This window comes from Scleropages formosus, chromosome 14 (assembly GCF_900964775.1).
Source record: "Scleropages formosus chromosome 14, fSclFor1.1, whole genome shotgun sequence".
NCBI lineage: Eukaryota > Metazoa > Chordata > Actinopteri > Osteoglossiformes > Osteoglossidae > Scleropages > Scleropages formosus.
Genome location: NC_041819.1, coordinates 19,475,302 through 19,498,826, shown reverse-complemented (window position 1 = coordinate 19,498,826; position 23,525 = coordinate 19,475,302). Strand labels below are relative to the sequence as shown.

The window sequence follows — 23,525 nt, the reverse complement described above, 5'->3', positions numbered from 1 at the left end:
GCGTGCCAGTCGCCCAAGTCCACGAAAGCCGCAACTTCTCCGATTCGCTCTAAACTCAGTTGGCAAGGTTTAAATGACAGGCCGGGAGGTGGACGTCCGAATAACCGCGAACTGATTTAATTATGCCCAAACTTAATTTTTTGGTACAGACACCGGAAGTAAAACCTGAGCGCGCAGACGTCAAAATCGGTTGTTTGTTGTTGTGCAATTTTCTTGCCGCGAGATGGCGCGACGCCAAGTTCCCCACCCCCATCTTACCTTTTGTAAAAAGAGTGGAAATTCTCTCTTTCTCTCCCTCCCCCCCTTTTCTCACAAACACACACAAACACAAAATGTACTAGCTAATAATAGTTCCCACATTGACACTCATGGGCTTTTCGTGTTGCTGTTTATGCGACCTGAAAAAGAAATGTATTACAAAACAAGCTGTGATCATTTACCGATGTATCACTTGGGGTTACCTTTCCTTATGTCTGTTTGAGTGGTAAAGGGTTTCCAGGTCCTTTGGGCGGTTTGTCATCCACTTTTAAAACAGAAAAAGTTAGTATGCAACTGCAATTCCAAACTTTTAATCAAAAGTATTTACACCCCCTTTAGATGTAATGACCTAAAAGTAGGTTCCACAACAGCAGAATATAGGATTACTGCTTCCTATTACTCCGTCTTCCCTGTTCAGTCTGTGTGGAGTTTGTATATTCTCTCTGTGTTCCCTCTGGGTGCTCTGGTTTCCTCCCACAGTCCAAAGACATGATGTTCAGGTGTATTGGTGGCTCTAAAAAAATTGCCCATAGTGTGTGAGTGAGGGAGTGTGCGTGTGTTTCACTGGTATGTGAATGAGTGACTTATTGCTAGTGTATCTAGTCTTGTCTAGTATTATCTAGTATAAGTCAGCTTGGTGTATAAGGTATGAGCTGATAAGTAGAGATAGCTGGTAGCATAGTGGTTAGAGCTACTACCGCTGGCTTTAATGGTTAGAGGTTCAATCTATACTTCTGGCTGTAGTAGTATTGAGTAAGGTACTTCCCATAAAATTGTTCCAGTAAAAAAAAAAAAAATACCCAGCTAGTAATTAATTGATGTTTATTAATTAATGGCTAAATAACTGTAAGCTTGTAATAACTGTGATCTTAAAATTGTAAGTTTCTTTGGAGAAAAGCATCAGCTAAATGAGTAAATGTAAGTACAGGGGCTACAATTAGCATAAAGGGTGTGAACCTGAAGATTTCTGTTCAAGCCCGAGGAGGGGCTCTACAGTGCTCCCTTGAGGGGAGCATTATACCACTGAGGGGAAAAAACCCTAAACGGCTAAGATTGTTTCATAGTTTGTAGAAGAGCATCAAATAAGGAGGTTGAGGAAGTCATTTTTGAATGTTTCAGCCTGTCTGCCTATTTATGTGTAAAAATATAAATGTATAGAAATGTGTTTTCTACAAAATGAAAACTTGATACTTTGCCCATCCTCTCAATGTATTAATTATTTAATATTTTTTAAACCACAGTATAACTTGTACAGATATGGCTAATATGTCTGGGATTCGGTTATCTTTCCACAATCTTCTGATTCAAAAGCAGTTAGTCAGTTCAGGAGGCTTATGCATGTATTTGTACAGTTGTGCCAAGATGTTTCTATGTCTTTAACATTAAAATGCATATTATGTGTAGTAAAAATACCTATTGAAGACTTCATGGTAAGTTGTAACAGGAGCATTTCTGGCAAATAAATAACAGTAATAGATGTACATCATTGATAAGCTACATGGTCTTGACATATTAACACGAATTAAATTTTAACACAGCCTGACTGCTTAACTTTCAGGAGACAGATTGGCTAGCAGTTCTTTAAATCAGTGCAGAAACTCAAATGCTGTGCAGTATGCATCACCTTTTTGAAACAGTACAGAAATCTGGATAATAACAGGGACTTTATTAAGCTTGAATGATGTTTCTGTAGTCAAATAAAAATACACAATTTACAAGTTTCCTGAGACGTACAGATAGAAGGGAAACACACACAGAGTCTGAAACCACTCATCCCGAGCGGGGTCGCAGTGAACCGGAGCCTAACCCGGCAACACAGGGCGCAAGGTTGGATGGGGGAGGGAACACACCCAGGACGGGATGCCAATCCATCACAAGGCACCCCAAGCAGAACTTGAACCCCAGACCCACCAAAGAGTGGTATCTAGCCAAACCTGCTGTGCCACTGTGCCCTCCAGAAAGGAAACAAGTGACTTATATACCTTTAAGCATATTCAAATATCCTCACACATAACTGCAGAGATGATGGAAGTACACAGCTGTGCTCTTTAACAATCCTAGTCATTTTAAGACTGTTATATGTCCAAACATAAAGACATTAGAGTAGAAAGTTTGATTTTAGAGTTGTCATGTCTGGAGTAGGTAGGTGTAATGCAGTTAAATCACTAAATTGGGTTCCACTATATTACTGAATGCAGAACTGCTGGATAGTTGAGACACAAATGCTGGGGAGTTTCTGTTCATCTCACTTACTTGGGTATGTTCCTGTTATTGTCCCAGAGTCTTCAAGTATGCATTGTTTTGTATTTCAGCCATCTCTGACCCAGTTTGTCTCAAACTTGAACCTGAACATGGTCAAGGTGATGAAATTCCTTGGTGGAGGTACTCACACACACACACACACACACACACACACACACACACACACACACACAGACACACAGACACACACAGACACACACACACATTGGCTAAAGCTGCTTGTCCCGAGTGGGGTCGCAGCGTGCTGGAGCCTAACCTGGCAAAGGAGGGCACATACCCAGAATGGGACGCCAGTCCATCACAGGGAACCCCAGGCAGGACTTGAACTCCAGGCCTGCCAGAGAGCAGGGCCAGGTCAAGCCAGCTGTGCCACAGCACCTCCCTGGTGGAAGTACATTTATCTCCAAATGTCCTTGGTTTTCCAAACAACATTATACCAGTAGGGGGAGGCATGGTGGCACAGCAAGTAGTGCTGCTGCTTCACAGTATCTGGACTGCTTGAGAGTAAGCTGAGGGCCAACTCAGTCTGCATAGAGATTGCATGTTCTCCCCGTTTTTTGCGTGGGTTTCCTCTGGGTGCTCTGGTTTCCTCTCACAGTCCAAAGACATTGTTACAGGTTGACTGATGACTTCACCTAAAGTCTTTGATTGCATGTGTGTCTGACATCCCTGCGATGGATGGGCATTGTATCTGGGGTTTATCCTACTTAGCCTCTCACCCCGTGTTTCCGGAATAGCCTCTGGACCTCCGTAACCGTGATAGCAGATTACACACTAAACACGCTACAGCTGTACAACCCTATTAGAGGTTAACTTTAGAGTGTTACCATAATTAAACATGAAAAAAATTAAAACCTGGTATTGACACATAGTCATCATTTAAGCAGTAGACTTCCACTATGATAAAAATACATCAAAAATCAAACTCATTACCAATTTCCTATGACAAAAAGTGTCCTATTCACCAGTACATCATATCAAATAAAAAATAAATTTCTATAAAATTTACAGGCAGAAAATATTCCCCATGGGTGGCCTTTCTAGCTCTTATACAATTTCAGGTGTGACTTGTATAAAACAGCCATAGATGCAATAATTAAACAAACAGTGAATGCATTCAAATAGAACTTCATGTAGCAGTTCTTTTGAAATTCCTCTGAGATGCATATAAATGCGCGGACAAGGTGGAAAAAAAACAGTCCTGTGCTTTAAATTCAAAAGCACCTATAACGTACTGCTCAAACACATCTGATTACACTCAGTCATTATCCGAACCCTTTGGAGGCAGAAATACCAGAGAGTCTTGGAAACTGTGTCCGTATGGGCGCAGCCGGTACACGCCAAACATCATGACCTGCATCTCGCTGGGCGACATGCCACTGAAGGTGATCGCCAAGTCGGAGCAACAGGATTTCACAACATTTGAGGAGCGTTCCTTCATGCCTTCTGAGATGAGGTCGTAGACGCTCTTGCTATTGAACAGCCCGTTGCCCTCCGAGTCCTCCCCATTTTCAGCGTAAACCCCACAGAACCTCAAGCACACAGCCAGCTCCTTCTCTTCCTTCAGGTTCCAGAGTGCGTTTCCATTCTGGGGACATTTGTACTCGTCCTTGAAAGCCTCCATCAGCCGCCGCACTGCCTCGTAGCTCAGCACCACGCCGCTGTTGTACTCAACATAGTCCAGGTCCCCTGACTTCAGCACGTTGCCAATGTAAAAGGGCTCGTTGGGGTCCTTTCCCAGCAGCAGGTACTTAAGGTTCTCAATGATGGCGAAAGTGGTAGCCCGTGCTATGAAGAACCAGTGCAGGTTGCTAGCATTGCGGAAGGCATCCTGTAGGGCCTTGCGTATCTGGGCCCACTCATTTTTCTCCTGCAGGTCCACAGCCTCCAGTGCCTTGCTTGCCTCTGAGGTATAGAACATGGCCTTATCGCAGTGCTTGCTCCAGGTGTCGCGGGTAGCAGCCCAGTGGACGAGGACCTTGGGCTGCACCATGATGAGACAGTACACCCTCACCTGCTGGCTCAGCTGCTGCTTCATAGACTCTGGCATGCGCATCAACTCCTCCTTGCTCGCGGCCTTAACGTGATGATGGAAATGATTTCCTTTGCCTGATGACGAGTCATTCCTTAAGCCAGCGAAGATGGAAAACACGAGGCAGACAAGGCTGCCAAACAGCATTCCTTTGGCGAAAGAACTGCCCTCCGAAGCCATATTGAGTGCCTAGAAAATGGAGAGAACCCATCTAGGTTAGGTGACCTAACTTTTCAGGAAATAAGAAATATTAATTATAAAAAAACAAATTTTTAAGTCATTTTGCCCCTTGAACAAATTATTTCAAATGAGTTAATTAGCATAAATCAAATCTCTGACAAACATAGCTGAATTTTCTTATATTTTTATTGCTAAATTACACTATTCATCTCGACAAAGTCAACCATTTCCTAAATCACTGTAGGCAACCCCAAGACAGACTGAATTTCATATCACAGTCCGTGGAAAGGGTAAGTGCTTTTACTGAATTAAATTTAATTTAGCAGTTTTCACACCAGTATTTAACCAAAACCGTTTTTGTCATTCTCCTATATATAGCATGAAAGGCTGTATCATTTCAAAGTAACACAAAGATAACTTCCATGGACAAGTGTGTTTCCGCATAAAAGGAATGTGACGTGGTGGATGTTCCTTGTGATGTACCCAACATATAGAACAACATCAAAGTCGTATGACAGGTGCAATAAATAAATAATGTACAAACAGTAGGGTAAAACTGCAGTAATGTGCATAAGCATATCTAAGTAATATGGGAATAGATTGAGCAGCAAGATTAAACAAAAAGGCATAGTTTTGGAGTATACTTACATTTAGTTGAGGCTTTTCTCCAAAGTGACTAACAATGTTAAGGTTACAGTTATTACAAACTCTTAGAGTTACTTATCCATTTATACAGCTGGTTAATTTTTACTGGAGCAATTTAGGGTAAGTATATTGCTCACTGGTGCTACAACCAGAGTTGGGGATCAAACCTGTGACCTTTGAATCCAGAGGCAGTAGCTCTAACCTGTATGCTGCTAGGTAGCCTATATTAAGAAATATATTGCTTTATCACTATAGGATCCTGTAGGTACCCTAAATTCGAAGGACGATGAACGATGGAAAATTTCAAGAAAGCAAATGGTGTGAAATATTCAATATTTCAAATGTCCTAAAACATAAAGGTCTACAGATCACTGCTACATTGTCAGTGATGTGAAATGTTCAACATTCTAGTCTCTACAATTGTACAGACAGTTCTCATTTATAAATATTGGTGTTCTGAGATCTGTAGAATCAGTTCTACTTCCATTCTAGAATGAAGATCTGTAGAATTGGTTCTAAATTTAGTTCTGAACAAAGTTCAGAAATGTGTCTTTATGAGCATTTCTACTTCAATTCTAGATATTCTGTGCTCTTCAACACTCTATAATCGGAATCGGTACAATCATTCCTACTTCCATTTACATTAATTTATTTATCTTTTCTCCAAAGCAACTTCCAACGAACACTATGTAGTGTTATCAGCCCACACACCTTATTCACCGCGGTGACTTACACTGCTAGATACACTACTTACAATGGGTCACTCATTCATACGTCAGTGGAACACACTCTCTCTGTTACTCACATACAATGGGGGAACCTGAACAGCATATGTTCGGACTGTGGGAGGAAACCAGAGCACCCAGAAGAAACCAACGCGGACACGGGGAGAACATGCGAACTCCACACAGACACTGAATGGGAATCGAACCCACGTCCTCTCGCACCACCATGGGCCATGTTCTGTACTGTTCTACAATCCACACTGTTTTTACTTCCCTGATCAGATGGTTTGCCGCGTTGTTCAGCACTACAGTATACATCTGTACAATCATTTCTACTTCCATTCCAGATGTTCTGTCCTGTTCAACACTCTCCGATCTACACGATCACGATGATCTGTACAACGATCATTTCTACTTCCAGATCTGAGATTCTCAGCGTTCCGCAATCTGATCCACGCCGTGTCTACAGACGACACTCAGTTAGTGTCCGTCGCACTTGCACTTGTCGAGTTCGTACGCCGAAACAAAACACGTTGGATCATCGGGAAACCTTACCTTAAGGCTTAGCCCACGAGCTCGCACGAGACGACGGGACGCACTTGCACAGCGCGAGAGCTCTCGGCGAGGCGCGCGATCTCCACGCACAGCGAGTGAGTCCGCGCGCGAGCTGTCACCGCGAGCTGTCACCGCGTGCGCTACTTCCGCCTGGGCGACCCGTCGAGGCGTTGCGTTGTGAAACGTGTCAAACCCGAGTCTGTGTGTAAAAACCTGAGTCTCCCCGTTTCTTCATTTTGTCGCGCCGCCGGCCTCAGTGAAAAACCTCCTGTAATCATCAGACATAATAATAATTCTTTGCGGTGCGAGATGAGTGTTTGATCAATCTGTGATGAAATGCAGTTAGTTGAATGTATAATGAGTTTTGTGCTGTCGTTATTATTAATCTTCCTTCCTTCCACTCGCACCTTTTTTCCCAAGGCAGCCAGTTAAATAAAGATTAATAATGTTTGATTATCACCTTATCTACTTTGAAATGATCTACCCATTCACAGAGCTGGGTATTTTACTGTGAGCGTGATGATCAGGAATGAACATACCTCAGATTTCAAGACCGTAGGCGTAGCTCTAATCGATACCCTTCCTATACAAAAAGTCTTTACATTAATTTCACACACACACACACACACATTTTCAGAACCGCTTGTCCCATACGGGGTCACGGGGAACTGGAGCCTAACCCGGCAACACAGGGCGTAAGGCCGGAGGGGGAGGGGACACACCCAGGACGGGACGCCAGTCCGTCGCAAGGTACCCCAAGCGGGACTCGAACCCCAGACCCACCGGACAGCAGGACTGCGGCCCAACCCACTGCGCCACCGCGCCCCCTTCTACATTAATTTCCTTCAGGCAAAAAAAAGAACAGCTACTCACACATACTAAATATTTATTCACAGAGCTGCTGCTTTTCTCTGTTAAATTACTGACAATTTTTTTTACCTATTTATACAGGTGAGAAGCTTTGGGAGGAATTTAAGATAAGTAGCATCGTTGGAAGCTTTACAACCAGAAAGGAGATTTGAACCTGGGATTTTTGGGTAAGGAGGCCACTGTGCTAATCACAATACTACAAGCTATTTATGCTTGTCTTTGTTTCTAAGTGTTTACCTCTTGTGGACATATAAACATAATCAGAAAGTATATCAGCACAACACAAGAAACATCATGTCATCTTGATACATCAGCGTCATGGTGAACAGAGGACATGAGGAAGGCTGGACCCAAGTGCAGGCTTATTTATTTAGAACTAAGGGATCAGATGAGTTCTCGTTGTTGGGGATGGATGAAGAGTGGGTCGATCAGGTTAGAGCGAAGATCCGTAGTTGAAGTCAGGAGGTGAGGGGGATGGTCAGAAGCCACTTCAGCACCTCAGATACATGATGCACAGTTGTGGCTGAAGAAATATACTTGCATTAAGGAATTTCTGTGCATTATTGGCAGTCATTGCACAATGCTTTGTTACTTTATTAGATTTTTAAAAATGGAGGTATTTGCAGGGACTGGAGGTGCAGCTAGCTCTACTAAAGGTGGGGCACATGAAGGAATCAACAGCTGAAACATTATGTAACGAAACAATACATACAAATAATTCTTTATCTACCCCTTCAGAAACAATGACATACAATACATTGAAGATAATATTCCCCATATAGTGGGGAAAAACTGCCAACACCAAGGTTATTAAATTTAAATCAGTTTACGTGTGGACGAGGAATGAGATAAAGTTGTGTATTTAAACATTTATTTGACTTTTATGTTCATATGTTTGTTCCTATTCAGCTGGACACCCCCAAAGGAAACTGGTCAGATGGTGAAGCAAAGCCATTCAGTTCAAGTTCGAACGTCAGGTATGGAAAAAATGCATGTTATTGTTTCTTCTTTCTCAGCATTGAAAAAAAAAAAAAACACTTCAAAAGACGTGGTAGGAGGAGAAAGCGGAACAACAGGTTTTATTGGAAGTGATGACCTGGAGCGTTTTTATTTCTCTTGTGTCAACCGGTTTCATCATTTTCTGTTGACTTTTGACAAACCTTACCTTTGTATAACCTTTCCGTACCTGTTTCCTATGACTCAACAATATGGGCTTGTCTCTGTTGGCTGAACTGAGGTCTCTGTGCTCCTCTCTGTGGTGTGTGGTTCCTGTGGGTGACTTCGCTCTGAGAGGAGTGGAATGGTACGTCGTGGTGAGACGGTCAGCCACGTGTCTGTGTGCAAGAGGCCACTGCTCAGATGTAATGGCAAGCTGGCTTCCTTTAATTTCTGAGGAAGCTAATTTAAATTTACATTTGTTAACCAAAGGCCAGATTGTGCTCAGTGGCCCAGCAAGGTGTATGACATCTGAAGCATAGTCATCGGGTGTAAAACCAAAACTGCAGCATCAAGTATAGTCTAAACAGGGCTTTTAAACTTCCTGTGGAAGATGCATGTAATAGAAGGCAATGTCTGCAGTGCCAGAGATGAACAAAGCTGACATGAAGCAATAGTTTAACCAGACAATATTTGGATACCTGTAGTTGTGTTCCAAGGTAAGGACGTTGCCGGATATGGTAATGATATCTTACATTGGAATGAATTTGCATAGTATTTTGACAAAGTGAGTTCTTAAGGAAACAGTTCTTATATTCCAACTGCTCGCAGACAATGATTTTATATTCTAACTTTCATTTCATTGTGCCACTTTTTAAAATGTGCTTCTGCAGAAACATCGCAAAAAAAATCTGTAACACGTGCATCAAAATGCTTGTAATTGCATAGCAGTCTTCAGATTAATCCTGTTTAAGATGCCAGCTGAAATACTTTAACCAGTATATGAAAATTACACAAGTGCGTACATTAATGGAGTAGCAGGTAACGTGGTTAGAGTGGTTGCCTTGCTGTCTGAAGGTCTTCAGTTCAGCTCCCATTACTTTCTTCCCTTGATCAACATAGTTACCATAAATATGACAGTAAGGATACCCTTCTGTAAGTCATTGGAAAGCTGCTCATTCAGAAAAACTATGTTGCCTTTGATAAAGGTCTTAGCTAATTAAATGTTTTTAATAATAAATAGAAGTAGCAACATTTTTTGGAAAGAAAAAAACTGCAATGTCTCCAGTGCAGGAGTGAGTGTTGCAGTAATAGAACCTCAATTCTAGCTCTCACACAGGCAACTGACCTGAGTAATGCAACTACTTTTATTCACTGCTGCAGGAATTGTACAATGAAAACTTTCTACATTTACTGCGTAAAATTTTTGGCGTTTCGGTATTAGTCGTTTCAGTTTACAAAAGTTTCTGAAGAATAAGCAAAAGTTTTGTACCATATAACTATTTTATACAAGTGTTCCAGCTTCACTATAGACTGCCATCATCACCACTGCCATCACTGAACTCTTAAGTGGCTTTCTTTATTCATCATCTGGCTATGACTGGACTGGATATTATATGTCGCGACTAATCTACATTATTTATCTCCAGTTATAAAGTATATGTACAATTAGTAGTAAAGCTGTAAAATATATATTTACACTATTGTTACAATGTTCTGTTTAAATTACAAATGAAGTCAAACTCATAAAATCAGCATGCAGCAGATTGTACTGTGTCTATGGCAGTGAAAGATATAAATTTTTCTACAGGCCCTCTTGCACATTGCAGGGCTAGAGTAGCCACTAAATAATCTAGTTTTAATTGTTGATGAAACTGACCCGCTCACATGAAGCGTGGTCAGGGGCTTATAGATTTTCATAAGATGACAGATCTGGAATGCTAACGTCTTCCCAATGGTGCTACTGTTCTGCATTAAACTGAGGTGGACAGTGGGGTTTGGGCAAAGGTGACGAGGGTTCATTTCTTCTTGCCAGCCACGTTCACGTAGGTATTCTCAATCTCAATGTCTGCAGGACAGGTTTGGCTGAACTCCTCCATGGCATACGCATTATTTAGGTAACGCCATACACCCGTGAACTGTGCAGGAATGTCAAAGTTACAGAATTTTTTGGCTGCAACCTGTAGGAAGAAAAGGAGATGGGATTAGGTCTGTTTAATCTTCTGTCTTTCTGTCTTTCTTTATCTCTGAGACTTGTGTTACTCATTCCTTTATATTCCCTACAAAGGTATGTGTCAGTAAATGCATCATATCTGATTTTAAGGATGATTAGTGTTTTCTATGATCTGAGTATCTTTACTTTTTTGTACTCCAAGCGAAGAATATATATCGTTTTTAGTGCCCCACCTTGATGACGTGGAGTTTGGGTAGCAGGTTGCAGTCAGCAAGAGTGAGATGATTGCCATCCAGGAACTTCCTGTTCGAGATTAAAATGTTGTTTGCGGAGTTCTGGTCAATCTCTTGCGGCAAAGGAGTGTTCAGGTAATCGTCGAGCCTCTTGAACTCCCGCAGTAGGGCTGTTTCAAGGTCTGAAGGAAATGAAGATTAAGGGTTAAGAAGCATGAGGGCAAAGTTACTTTTGTGGATGGTCTTTATACTGGAACATCATTCTGAATAATAGAGCACCATCAGAAATCATGAGAAATATTATTTGTGAATGATTGTTGTCCATCAACCAAAATGAGCTCCTTCATTCAGAGACACTCACATTGGTTGTTGGGTCCTGTCTTGATGTAAGCTGAGAACTTGGCAAAAATGTCAGCACCCACATCAAAAGACTCCTTGTTCAATGGGCTCAGGTGGGGGTATCTGTAAAGGGAAAAGGTCATTATTACATGTGTTATTTAAATTGCCTTTTTTGAGGCAAATTACTACGCTGGTTTTGTACAGTACGAAAGGCCCTGCAACATTACAGGACAGCCATTGTATGATGTCAGTTCAATACTTTGTACTCTGACACCTTGCATTCAAACCATTTACTTGAAGATGAAAATATCTATTCTGTAAATTATATCCATTCCCTATATTATATCCTCTATGACTGTGAATTGACTTTCTGTACTGTATTTTTTGTCTTTGCACCTCTACATTACACTGCCGTATGTCATATAGTCCTGCACTGTTGTTTTGTTTTTCACTTGTAACCTTCCATTGCCCTCCCTCTGTACTGTTTGCTTATAACCAGCCGTATTCCCAGACATCCCAATGTGTGTTACTGCAGGGAGAACAAAATTCCTTGCAACATTACAGGACAACCATTATATGATGTCAGTTCAATACTTTGTACTCTGACACCTTGCATTCATACCATTTACTTGAAGATGAAAATATCCATTCCCTATATTATATAATTATACATGACAATTAAACAATAAAACTTGAAAAACTGCACAGAACTTAAAGTGAAATCCACCTATTGAATTATCAGAATTAAATACAAACTTCCAGATGGAGGTGTAAATGGAAAAATGAACATATTTTGTATCAAAGTCACTCCTTTGCAGAGAAACTATGGTTAGGAAAACGATGAATGAATGAATGAATGAATGAACTTTAGCTGGGTCCCATGGAGACAGCACCACCAGATAAATTGCACCTTCAGCCAGCTCTCATGGTGCCTCTGTTTACCTGGGAGGGGCCAATGTCTGCTCCAGGAACTCCTCAATCTTGATAAAGTCCGTTTTGAGATCCCCATTGTACAGAAGAAATGGAGGATTGGTCCCAGGCGCCAAGTCCTTTAGCTCTGCTGGCTTCCTACAGCGTAAAGGACAGGGTGAACATCGGGGGGGTGTCAAGGGAGGGGAGTAACCATTAGCAACAGAACAACAATATCCAGCTCCATGTCACTGGTGCTGATAATGAAATGATTAATGGTTTTCATTGACTTATTTGATAAAAGACTTGGACTTGGGAGTTGCCAGCCATGTCAGGGGTGTGTGTTTGGGTACACAGCACAAAGAAATACATCATGTTAAAATCTTATTTGTTCAATGACTAAACTGTTAATGTCAAGAGGAAATTAATTTTAGATCAGAATATCATTTGCAATTATAAAGTACTGCAAAGGAAAAAGTCCAAAGCCACCACTGGTAACCTGTTAGAGCTCGTATGAAAAAGCATCTGTTTTTAGACCCCTTGGTCATGTTTTTGACACAGTAATCTGAAGTGTGTCTGATGATAGAGTTCTTAGACTGCTCTCCAGGATATTTCACTTTTAAAAATCAGTCCTAGCATTTCTACCTGTGGAGAAAAGAGGTTCTGCTACTTGGAGTTCATTATGTCATCAAGAAGCACCCCGTCTTACTTTTTCATGTCGACTGTGGTCACTGTGAATTTGACCCCCTTCAGCCACAGCACCATGAAAAGTCTCTGGCAAAATGGACAGTTTCCCACCTTCTGTCCATCATGACCTGCCTGGAAACCAGCCGAACATTTACAGTTATGCCATGAATAAAAATAATAAATAACAAGTTACAGTGAGTTACAGTGCAAATGATTGTGTTGAAATTATAAACATAAAACAGGAAAATTATGGTTTTACTTATGGTCACCTAGCTCCTGCATAATCACACACACACACACACACACATTTTCTGAACCGCTTGTCCCATATGGGGTCGCGGGGAACCGGAACCTAACCCGGCAACAGAGGGCGTAAGGGGACACACCCAGGACAGGACGCCAGTCCATTGCAAGGCACCCCAAGCAGGACTCGAACCCCAGACCCACCAAAGAGCAGGACTGTGGTCCAACCCACTGCGCCACAGCACCCCCCATCCTGCATAATCAAAACATTGTAATTAACATATTAAGGTGCTAGATGAGGAAATGCAAACCGAAATCTTTCATGTGGATATAACTGTTTATTTAGGGGATAAAGAAAGATTTTTTTAATTAGAGCTGAAAAAGAATTGCTGATCATTCTGATGTATTGAGCGTTGCCAAAGTGACAGTGTGTTTTACCCTCTTCATAAGGCGGTACTGTGATATGATGAGCTGTTAGTGATACTGTGGTGTTGTTTGTGTGCACATGCTGCTGTATTGAATTTAATGGTGGCATCTGTTGGCTATGAACAGCAGCCCAGGGAAAATCCCCATTTGTTCTGTGTGGTTTTTACATCTTTTTTTTTTTTTTTACTTTGTGTGCACTCAGCAAGAATCCTAGGGATGTTCCGCAGCAGAGCACGACCCTTTCTTTTTTTGCTAATGTTTATTGTTTTCTGTTCCATGATAAAAGTAGGTAATTAGTAATTTTACAAAACAAACTGTAAAAATTATTCATGTTATGAAATTGTTAATATCTAGCATAAATCTGACAGAATGGAAAAATTCTTTATAAAAAACCGAATGCAAATTATTTCTTTATTAGTTTCCATTATGTGCTCACTCGCTATCAGTAAGTGTTTGTCCAAGTTAAGGTCATGGCAGTCTGGAGCCTATCCCTGAAGCACAGAGCGCAAGGGTGAGGAGAGTACGCGTGCAAACACTCGCTCACATGTGCTATGGGCAATTTAGAGTCAGCAATTAACCAAAAACAGATGGAACCCACACAGGTAGGGGGAGAAATATAAACTCCACAAAGACTGAGCTGGATTCGAACCTATGTCTGAGCAGTCCAGACGGTATGATACTGTAATGTTGCCTGGTGTGCCACTGTACCACCTTATTATTATTATTATTATATTATTATTGCTGATAATAATTATAATAATAATAATAATAATAGTAATAATGACCACACATATTTAGGTATGTCAAAAGCAACTTGCGATGCTTTGTTCGTTACGGTTATGTACCCATCCACACAGCAGAGCAATTTAATCCACACAGATACTCACTCACACATTGAGGGCAATTTAGATTCACTAATTCTCCCGAAACACCTACCACTGAATTTCAGAGCCACAGAGAATAAATTTACTTTTGAATATAGAACGCTATTTACCGATAAAAGTTAGACTCTGAAACTGAAATGTGAAGAGAAAAAATAGATTCAGACTCAAATATCACACAGCACGGAACCAACCTTTATGAATAGCTCAATAGCAGGTTCAACGTCTGGGTTTTCTCTCACAAGAGCCATGATGGGTCCAGTAATATGCTTTTCCTGTTAGTCCGGTAGGTAGCAGATGCTCTTATTCCACTGTCCTCTGATTGTCTGGAATACAGCGAGGAATGTTGAGCTTCGCAGCAGGGATCTCAGCTTCACGTCGTTGAGATGGGGGACGAGGCAAAATGCTGTGGGCTCTGCTCTCTTTGTAGTTTTTGTATGGATACACAGTTTGTGTGTATATGCATGTGTGTGACGGCAAACGGGGGAAACCCAGTAAATCACGCTTTGCTTTATCTGTCTCAGCCAATCAGTCGCTCCCTGTGTCCTCGCCACTCAGGGCACACATGGGAGGGCACATGTGGAGGGTGTGGAGGTGTGCCCCCTATAAAATACTGTGCCAGTTTCTAAGGTTAAAACTAGATAATGCCACTTCGATCAATAATACGGGCATATAAGACAAGCAGCAACAGTTGGCTCATTGCCAATTCCTCATTCATAAAAAGACCCACTATACAGTTATTGTCTTACAGTGCTCTCCGCATTGCCTTGATTATTCCTCACACTTGTGTGTGTTTCTGCTTTTACACAGCGAATGAGCAGCCACTCAACCTACACACAACACATCCTGTAGCAACATTTCCACTTTCCGTTTTTCTTGACAGATCGGATGCTGGGTGCTGGCAACAAGAAAGCTGCAAAGGAGACGTCCCGTAAACAAGAAATCCCGTGGTTTTCAAAGTCACGTTTACAAAACGAGTTTCAGCTGGTAAACACACTCCGCAAAAGGGTACATTTCTCGAGCTGGTTTCAAATCAGTTTTTTGTTGTTCATTTCTGAGGGGAAGTCATTTTATCACACTCGGGAAATTTTGAATTTGTTGCTGCGGTGCCATGGGCAGCAGTGCAGAAAATGTGAAACTTGTGTCATCATAACCTGAATTATGAGAACATGATTATAATTATGTTCTCATGAGATTTATAAGAGTTTTGGGTTGTCGAAGCACTGTGTTCGACCGTGGCTCTCCCCACAGCCCCATGGGAAGAAAAGGAATTTCCTGAGTAAAGGGGTCTAGAACAAAATGGAAAATCCCTCCAAATCTTGGCGGTTACTTGAAAAACACACAAAAGCACAGTTTGAAATTATTCAGGTTTGCTTAGCCTACAAAGCATCCTTAGTGTCTCATCATCCTTTGCCTATCAGATTCATGACAGACATTAAAATGAACATGCAGGCAAAAAGGTATAATTACTAAAATTTTGTTCTATTCAGGGGGTGCGGTGATGCAGTGGGTTTGACTGGGTCCTGCTCTCTGGTGGGTCTGGGGTTCGAGTCCCCCTTGGGGTGCCTTGTGATGAACTGGCGTCCTGTCCTGGGTGTGTCCCCTCCCCCTTCAGCCTTACGCCCTGTTTTGCCGGGTTAGGTTCTGGCTCCCCGCGACCCCACATGGGACAAGCGGTTTCAGGCAACGTGTGCGTAGTTCTATTCGCTGGCTACGTCGCAAATACTGGTGACGCAGTCCTTCTTCTTTTCATCTCGGTCGGGGAAAGGATCTCCCCAGGCTGGCCAGTCTGAGGATAAGCTGCCTCGCCTTTTTGGCTCATACCAACAAATAAAGATGTAAGTAGAATCGGTCAAAGAATGTGGACTACCATTCTGTATTTGCAGTTCTAACAACAGACAGTTATTCCACCACTTATAGTTCAAAATGTCTTCTTTCTGGAGAGTTCCACCACCCGTACTGTGTAGAAGCTGTACGGCACTAGTTATAGTGGAAAGCGGAGGTTTATGTTTGCTTATGTGTACTATATCTACAGTCCAGTTGATTCACGCATTCCAGTCTCCCACATTGTCAACAGCTGGCTGTTGCTTATCACAACGCTTTCATTCGCATTGTACCTCAAATCAGCGTTCGGTAAAAAACTCAGTGCTGGAGATCTGAACAGAGAAAAAACATTCCCGGTAAATCTGTGGTTTTTAGCTTCTTTGTGACAGCTTTGAAAAGTATGAGCAACAAATTCCTGTGAAAACTTGCAATGTTTATTCAGCTTCTGGTGAAATCTAGCATTCATGGCAATTCTAGCAGTTTGATACAGGTAAAGGAATTTCAGATAATGATTGCACCTTTAGGTCTATGTGATGAAAGCATCACCCTTGGGAAGGTAGACGATGTAAGAATGCTCTGTGAATTCCTTATCAGAGGTACATGCCCACTACCTGGAACTCGCCTTGCAGTTTCATCACAACAGCCATCGTAGACCCAAATATTAACGATCTCATGATTATTCTTTCTCTATCCTGTAATTGGATCAATAACCACAAATAGTCTGATGGAATTATGTGAAGCTAAACATTAATCTCCAGATGTAAACTCTGCAAAAATAACCCTGATGGACTCTTTCCCACAAGTCTTACTCAGTTGCCTTCTTGTTGGTAGTGAGGGAAAAAAATCAGTTTTCTCCATACTAACAATTAATGTGATGTATGCTTCGCCTGGTGAAAATGTACTATATTAAATACGATCTCTTTGACTCGTTGATTGCTTGTACCTTATGTTATCAAGATGTGGGCGATTCTGAATTCTCAGAGGAATCGAGAATGTTACATTTTAGTGTTGCATGACTCATTTTTGCACCATATACCTTGGTTATAGCATAACACATTAATGACCAGTCTTAGTAATCTCAGCATTAGTCACCTCAGTAGACATTTGTGCATCATCATTCCATTTAGTGTCATAAGTAACAGATTTATTTTATCTTTTGCTTTTGATGCAACTTGAACCACAGAAATCTTCAGTCACAAATATTTGAGATTTTCGTTCTGTACTTTATAGGAGTATTAGATAGTTCGTTGTTATGCAGCTCATTTTTTACTTTTATTATGACACACTCTCTTTCAAATACCATCTGAGACCCTCCACCAGTATTGGAATGTTTTTTTTTTTTTTACATATGAGATATTACCTGTCATCCATTTCAAAATCAGGCAACACTGAATTACTACTAATATACTGAAATGTCGAGTTAAAATATTTACAGCATTAATACTGATGTGTGTGAAACATACTTTTTAAGAATAATAGTGATATTGGCTGAAGTCATAAATGACCAGTTTTGCCAACAAATGTTTTTACATAATGCAACACCTCGGGCCATGTCTCCACATCCCATACCCTGTGTGAATCTGTACCAAGAGTGTAGAGGTCCAATGATTACGCAAACGGAGCTGTACAAATCCACAGGGTTGGGCCTCGTTTCCCCATTCATCAACCAGAGAACAATAGAATAAAAACCTGTCTGTCTGAAACTACAACACCTGCTTTGTTTGAAAGAGAACCACAAAGGATGATTGAAAAGTTGGGCAACTATGGAAAGCAAGCCTCAGGGAAAGTGCTGTGAACTTTAATAGCACTAAAAGTTATATGTGGATGTACTGAATAGGCATGAGGTTTGTTGGGTGGAGCCATTATATCCTAATTAAATGGCCCAGGAGGAAATCTTGCCTGGTGCTGTAGCACCCCGGAGCAAGGTATTTACCCTGAATTACTATGGAAAAAAATTGCCCAGCTGTATAAATAGGCAAATAACTGGAGGAGAAAAGTGTTAGGTAAATTAATTAACAGAATATAACTAAAATTTTATTGTCATTTTGTTTTGCATTTTCCATTGTTTTGATAGATTAATCATGCTTTTGCTAGCAGCTTGTACTATATGTAAGTTTTTAGAAAAATATTCCATATTCTTTAAATGAGCAAATTTTGGCAAATTCTGACACTGGATTCCAAGTACAGAATATTCCAGTACCTTTTAGGATCTGATGCTTTCTCAAATGTTTTAATACTTTCTACAACATTCTGGTGTCTTCTAGAATGTTCCAATGGCTGCTATGCTTCAGTGCTTTTTTAGAATGTTTGAGTAGAGTTTATCTACATAATTTTTTTGTGAATAAATGGTGTTTACAATCTCTCAGTATATCATTCCTTATATGTATGACTGAAAATTCTCATACATTCTTGAATATTCTGTGGATAAAACTGACACTCTAGAGTCTAGAAGAAACAGTGGTATTTTTGTAATCAGTAAACTTTAGCTAATCATAATCAAAGTAAAAATCGACATAACTAAGAACTTTGGAAATTTCTGTTGCGTTGTGTAATAAGTACTTTAATAAGTACTAAGGGCACAACAGCAGGGCCACTCCTGAGACTTGAACAAAGAACCATTTAGTTGCCCACAAGTCTACATCCTTAATCACCATGGTTTGGATGCTAAAAACTGCTGTTGTGTGCAGGATTTTGAGCAATGATGGGAGAGCACACTTTAAGCTTCACACTGAAGAAGCCTTTCCTGCAGAAACTGATCCATCTCAAAAAATAAAAACATATTTCAGTAAGCTTCAAGAGTGTTCTCCCATCATTGCTCAAAATCCAATTAAAACAGCCCACTCTTATAAATGGATAAATAATTGTAAATATTTTAGTACACAAATATAACATGGTAAGTCATCTTAAACAAATGCATCAGCTCAGTACTTTTTGGTTCATCGCTTGTAAAGATTTGTCTGGACTCCCTTCCTTACGCCGAATTTATATTCTCTGGCTTCCTTAAGTTTTTCTGACCTTGACTGCCACATTATGTCCGGCACATCAACAGCGCTTGCAAAAAAGGACTAAATACAGGAGATGTCTAATTTTTGCACAACTTCACTTTTTTTGTTTATTTTAAATGTAATTTCCATGTTTAAACAACTTTCACTGGTGTTAATAAAACTTAAACTAACTTCTGTCCCTTGTTCCAGAATTCACAGGTCCAATTAAGAGGAAGTGCTAAATGGACAAAGACCCTCAGCTATTGTTGTCCCCAAACTGGCCTTCAACAGCTGCCCATGCTTTGCGGACACTGTGTCACAGCCTTGACCGACCCTTAATGCACAGTTTTTCCTGTTTTGTTTTTACAAAAAAAAAAAGTCAGAATACACTTCAGATGAAAGCCAAGGTTATGTCAAATCCTGAAATGTTCGAAATAGAAGGGAAGTGGATTTGTTTTCTTGAAAGCTGCAAATGACTAGATTTTATGTCCCCCCCATAAGTGTATTCTATGAAGAGTCATCAGTGGCATGCAGAGAAGACATGGTACATTTACCATCTGTTCTGCGACATTTGCAAAGTTACTGACCACATGGGAGTCATAGTTGTTCTCATAACACCACTATGACAACGAAAATCTCCATAATAAGTAACTTCTGACACCCTCTAGGGGAGACTTTGGGTTGGCCAATGAAGTCTGAGAAAAAGTGGAGTCATGATTAAGTGCACTGAATCATGTATAATGACACTGCTAAACTTGCAATAGAATTTTTATAATACTGTTTCTTACATAAACAGGTTACTCAGCCTTGGGCATCAGAGCTGAAGCTTGTGACAGGTTGGGGACACACAGGTCCCAATTTCAGTAGTACACATTGCTATTTGAAAGCAGGCTTGCCATCTGGTGTACACAATGCAAATTACAGTGATATTAATAGTGATCATTTATTTATTCATTCATTTATTTTTATTTTTATAGTGCGCTCTTCTCACACAGTGACGCAGATCGCTTTAACACAGACATAAGGCAAGAAAAACATACAAACAAAGAAGACAGTCAACTAATGGCTACCATAATAAAGTACTTTTATAGAGCTATAAGTATGCTTACTGGCCACCGGGGAAAGGAGCAAAAATTCCTCACTGAAAGTTGAGGGAGAAAAAAACCTCTGGGCGTCCACAGGCCAGTGGTTGCTCACCCCTCCTGGGCATTCTAGAAAGTAACAATTATAAGCCAGTGTGTAATAAGTAATAACGATTATGTTGCTAAATGGCATCTTGGATCCCCAGCTCAGCATGGAACGTCTCGTTCATCATGGCAGATGGACATCATCCTCAGTCAGCATGGGATTCGTCTGTCACCACTGGCTGGCCTCCTCAGGTCTTATGTAGCGAGGTAGTGCTCAACAAGAAGATAGAACAGAGTTAGTAATATGTTACTTAAATTTAATATGCATTTTTATAAAGGTGATAAACAACCAAGGCAGGTGAAATTACATTTTGAGGTGGAATGCCTGAGTGAACATGTAAGTCTTTAGTCGGGATTTGAAAACAGAAACAGACGGGGCATTTCTGACAGTAACCGGTAGACTATTCCACAGTTTAGGTGCGCTATAACTAAAGGCGCGACCTCCTACTAATTAGCTTTGCATAAGCATTCGGATCTGGCATTAAAAAGTGCTTTTTTATATTTTTTTAGACAATCGGACCAGGCTACATAAGAAACGTTTAGTTTAGTTGAACGCCATTTACGCTCTAATTTATGACATTCTAACTTTATTGCACGAGTTGATTCGTTGAACCACAACGAGTTTCTTACAGTTCGAATAAGTTTAGTTGGTGGAGCCACTGAGTCTAGGGTGAATCTTACCACCGAATTATTGTAATCTAAAGCCATTTGATCAATATCTATGCTCGTTCCAAAATCCTAGCTTCTAATTATATGATCAACAATTTTAGCAATAGTATTTTCATCAATATGTTGCACGATTTTGGTCTTACTATTGCCAGACGGCACCGGCAGGTATAGATCAAAGGTTAATGAATGATGATCAGAAATGGCCTCGTTTAAATAGTTTGTATGTTTTGGCTGCACTTAATGTTTTTATTTAAAGTTTTGAGGCCCACACTGGACACTGTACAAGAAACCCCGTCATGTGAGAAATGACCACTCATATCAGAATGAGTAACAGACCCATCAATACACACAGCTACTAAAGGAGATGACCCATGGCTGAGTCAGTCCTGCAACTTGCAGGCCAAGTTCTGGGACAGAACAAACGAACTCCTCCAGTTGAGGTGTACACCATCACGCGTGAAAAACCTGGGTCTTTCCCAGAAAGAATCCCAGTTATTAACAAATGATATACGATTAGAGCGGCACCACGTCTCCAACCACCTGTTAAAGGACACCAGTCTACTGTACACTATGTCCCCCATGAAGAGTCTAGGTAAAGCACCAGACACTATTAGATTATGACATTTCCTTCTGGCCATATTACACATAGAAATAAAGCGGCTCTTTAATACCCCAGACCGTTGAAAACGAATATCATTACCAACAACATGCACCATCATAGTCAACACGGCATTATCGGCCAAAGAACTGACACGAGCCTCCATGTCGGACACACGTGCGCGTAGGAAACACTTAACCTTTACATTTCAATTCCCAGGCCCCCGAACCTTAACATTTCGGATAGCTGAATCCCCCAAAATGATCACATTATTATTATTATTATTATTATTATTATTATTATTATTAGGTAAACTGCTTAGAGACGAAAATCTATTTTGGGTTTGGACGGGAGAACCTGAACCAGAAACCCGTGGCTTAGGCTTCGCTTTATTCGACTTTTTACTCCGAACAGTAACCCAGTCGCCGTGAGAGCGCTCCGGAATACTCGGCTTCTCATTAGCTGTGCTTGGGCCTGTAAGTGTTGATGCGGAGTTCGACACTACGGAGGCATCGGGACACACCGAGTCCAACCAACTCTCCGTTTCTCGTACAGAAATCAAGTTCTTAATGTGCTCTTCTAAATCGCGGACCTTCTGCACCAAGTCATTTTTTGTCACGCATTTCGAGCAAATGAAATGTTCTACAATGTCAGCAGGTGGAACTAAGCAATACATGTTACATGATACACAACACACAGGTGTGCCGTCAGATGATACATTCAGTATAGAACTTACGTCGAACAGGGACTCCATTCTTTCCAAAGATGCCGTCTCAGCTACCGGTGTTTGACTCCATGTTCTGCCTCGCTCTGGACGCTCTGCCTCGCTTTAATTGCCAGACACCTTGTTCAAGGGAACTTAGAAAGTCAAGATAAACACAATGTGCTAGTGCTTTTACGAACACAAAAGTAGAACTTGCATGACACCGGCGTTCAGTGAAGTACAGTTGTGCAGCTGGCACAGGATTAGCTTATTAACATCAGCAAGGTCAAAACTAACAGTGAAACTGAATGATCCTTTCTGGTGAAGTGAAGAGGAGAGGAGTTATAGAAAGAATGCATCTAGAGGCAGAATGAAGGCTTCATGGATGAAGGTGGGGACAGAGTAGGTGGAGAGGCAAGAAGTAATCTGTAGGCCAGAATGACGGTCTGGAACTAGACTCCTAGCAGCACTAAGGTGACAGTGAAGAGACTGGACCAGAAATACAGTGTAAGTGTAATGAAGAAGAGAACTGACACCGGTCTGACAGCAGCATTCTGGATGAGCTGGGGAGGATGAGTAGCACATAAAGTCAGCTCTATCAAAATGGAGTTGCTGTTGTCAAGTCTAGAGACAAAAAACAGCCCAAAGAAGGGACGGATTTAGAAAAACATATAAACAAACTCAAAAGTGCTGAATACATGTTTCATCGAGCTCAGTCGGTGCAGAGTCTATATGGATTTCCTCTGGGTGCTCTGGTTTCCTCCGACACACATGCATTTTAAGTGAATTGGTAACTCAAAATTCCCCCTGGTGTATGAATGTGTGTGGGACTACCCCACAGCGAACTGGTGTCCTGTCAATGTCTGCCCTACCTCATGCCATATGCTTCTGGGATAAGCTGCAGGCTGCCACAATCCTGCACTTGATAGAGACAATGAATGAATGAATGAATGAATGAATGAATGAATGAATGAAAATGTGTCTCATTAGGTAGGACCTAAATGAATAGACCGAAAAGTTCAATAAAATAAAAGGATATTTAAATTTTTGATATACTATGTACAAAGAAAAGCTTTAGCTGCTTAGCCCAGTTCCAACAGTGTGTCTTATTTGTGCACATTATGATGAACTAACGGGTCATGTGGTGGTCAGGGCTCTGGCTTTATTTCTTTGTACTCACCACTTTCCACCTTAGTCCATCTAAGA

General features: G+C 41.0%; 2 protein-coding genes across 2 annotated transcripts; both read right to left on the bottom strand.

The window, feature by feature from the left end:
- Positions 1-3,213: 3,213 nt before the first annotated feature.
- On the bottom strand, positions 3,214-7,146 carry LOC108930988 (C1GALT1-specific chaperone 1-like). The gene is made up of 2 exons (XM_018746526.1): positions 6,658-7,146; positions 3,214-4,741 (listed from the first exon to the last, which is right to left on the bottom strand). The coding sequence occupies exon 2, from the start codon at positions 4,730-4,732 to the stop codon at positions 3,779-3,781; it is 954 nt and encodes a 317-aa protein (XP_018602042.1). The 5' UTR covers positions 4,733-4,741; positions 6,658-7,146; the 3' UTR covers positions 3,214-3,778.
- Positions 7,147-9,833: 2,687 nt separating this feature from the next.
- Positions 9,834-14,872, bottom strand: LOC108930989 (chloride intracellular channel protein 2-like). Its single transcript, XM_018746527.2, has 6 exons — positions 14,549-14,872; positions 12,827-12,936; positions 12,151-12,276; positions 11,231-11,331; positions 10,870-11,051; positions 9,834-10,643 (listed from the first exon to the last, which is right to left on the bottom strand). Exons 1-6 carry the CDS (start codon positions 14,603-14,605, stop codon positions 10,482-10,484), a joined length of 738 nt encoding a protein of 245 aa, XP_018602043.1. The 5' UTR covers positions 14,606-14,872; the 3' UTR covers positions 9,834-10,481.
- Positions 14,873-23,525: the final 8,653 nt, after the last annotated feature.

What these genes read in the sequence shown, in the direction of transcription:
- LOC108930988 (XM_018746526.1), bottom strand. Translation starts at nt 4,732, where the DNA reads ATGGCTTCGGAGGGCAGTTCTTTCGCCAAAGGAATGCTGTTTGGCAGC.
- LOC108930989 (XM_018746527.2), bottom strand. Translation starts at nt 14,605, where the DNA reads ATGGCTCTTGTGAGAGAAAACCCAGACGTTGAACCTGCTATTGAGCTA. An exon ending in CTATTGAGCTATTCATAAAG is followed by an intron (nt 12,937 to 14,548) that starts GTTGGTTCCGTG and finishes GCTGGTTTCCAG; the next exon opens with GCAGGTCATGATGGACAGAA. An exon ending in GACAGGACCCAACAACCAAT is followed by an intron (nt 11,052 to 11,230) that starts GTGAGTGTCTCT and finishes CATTTCCTTCAG; the next exon opens with ACCTTGAAACAGCCCTACTG.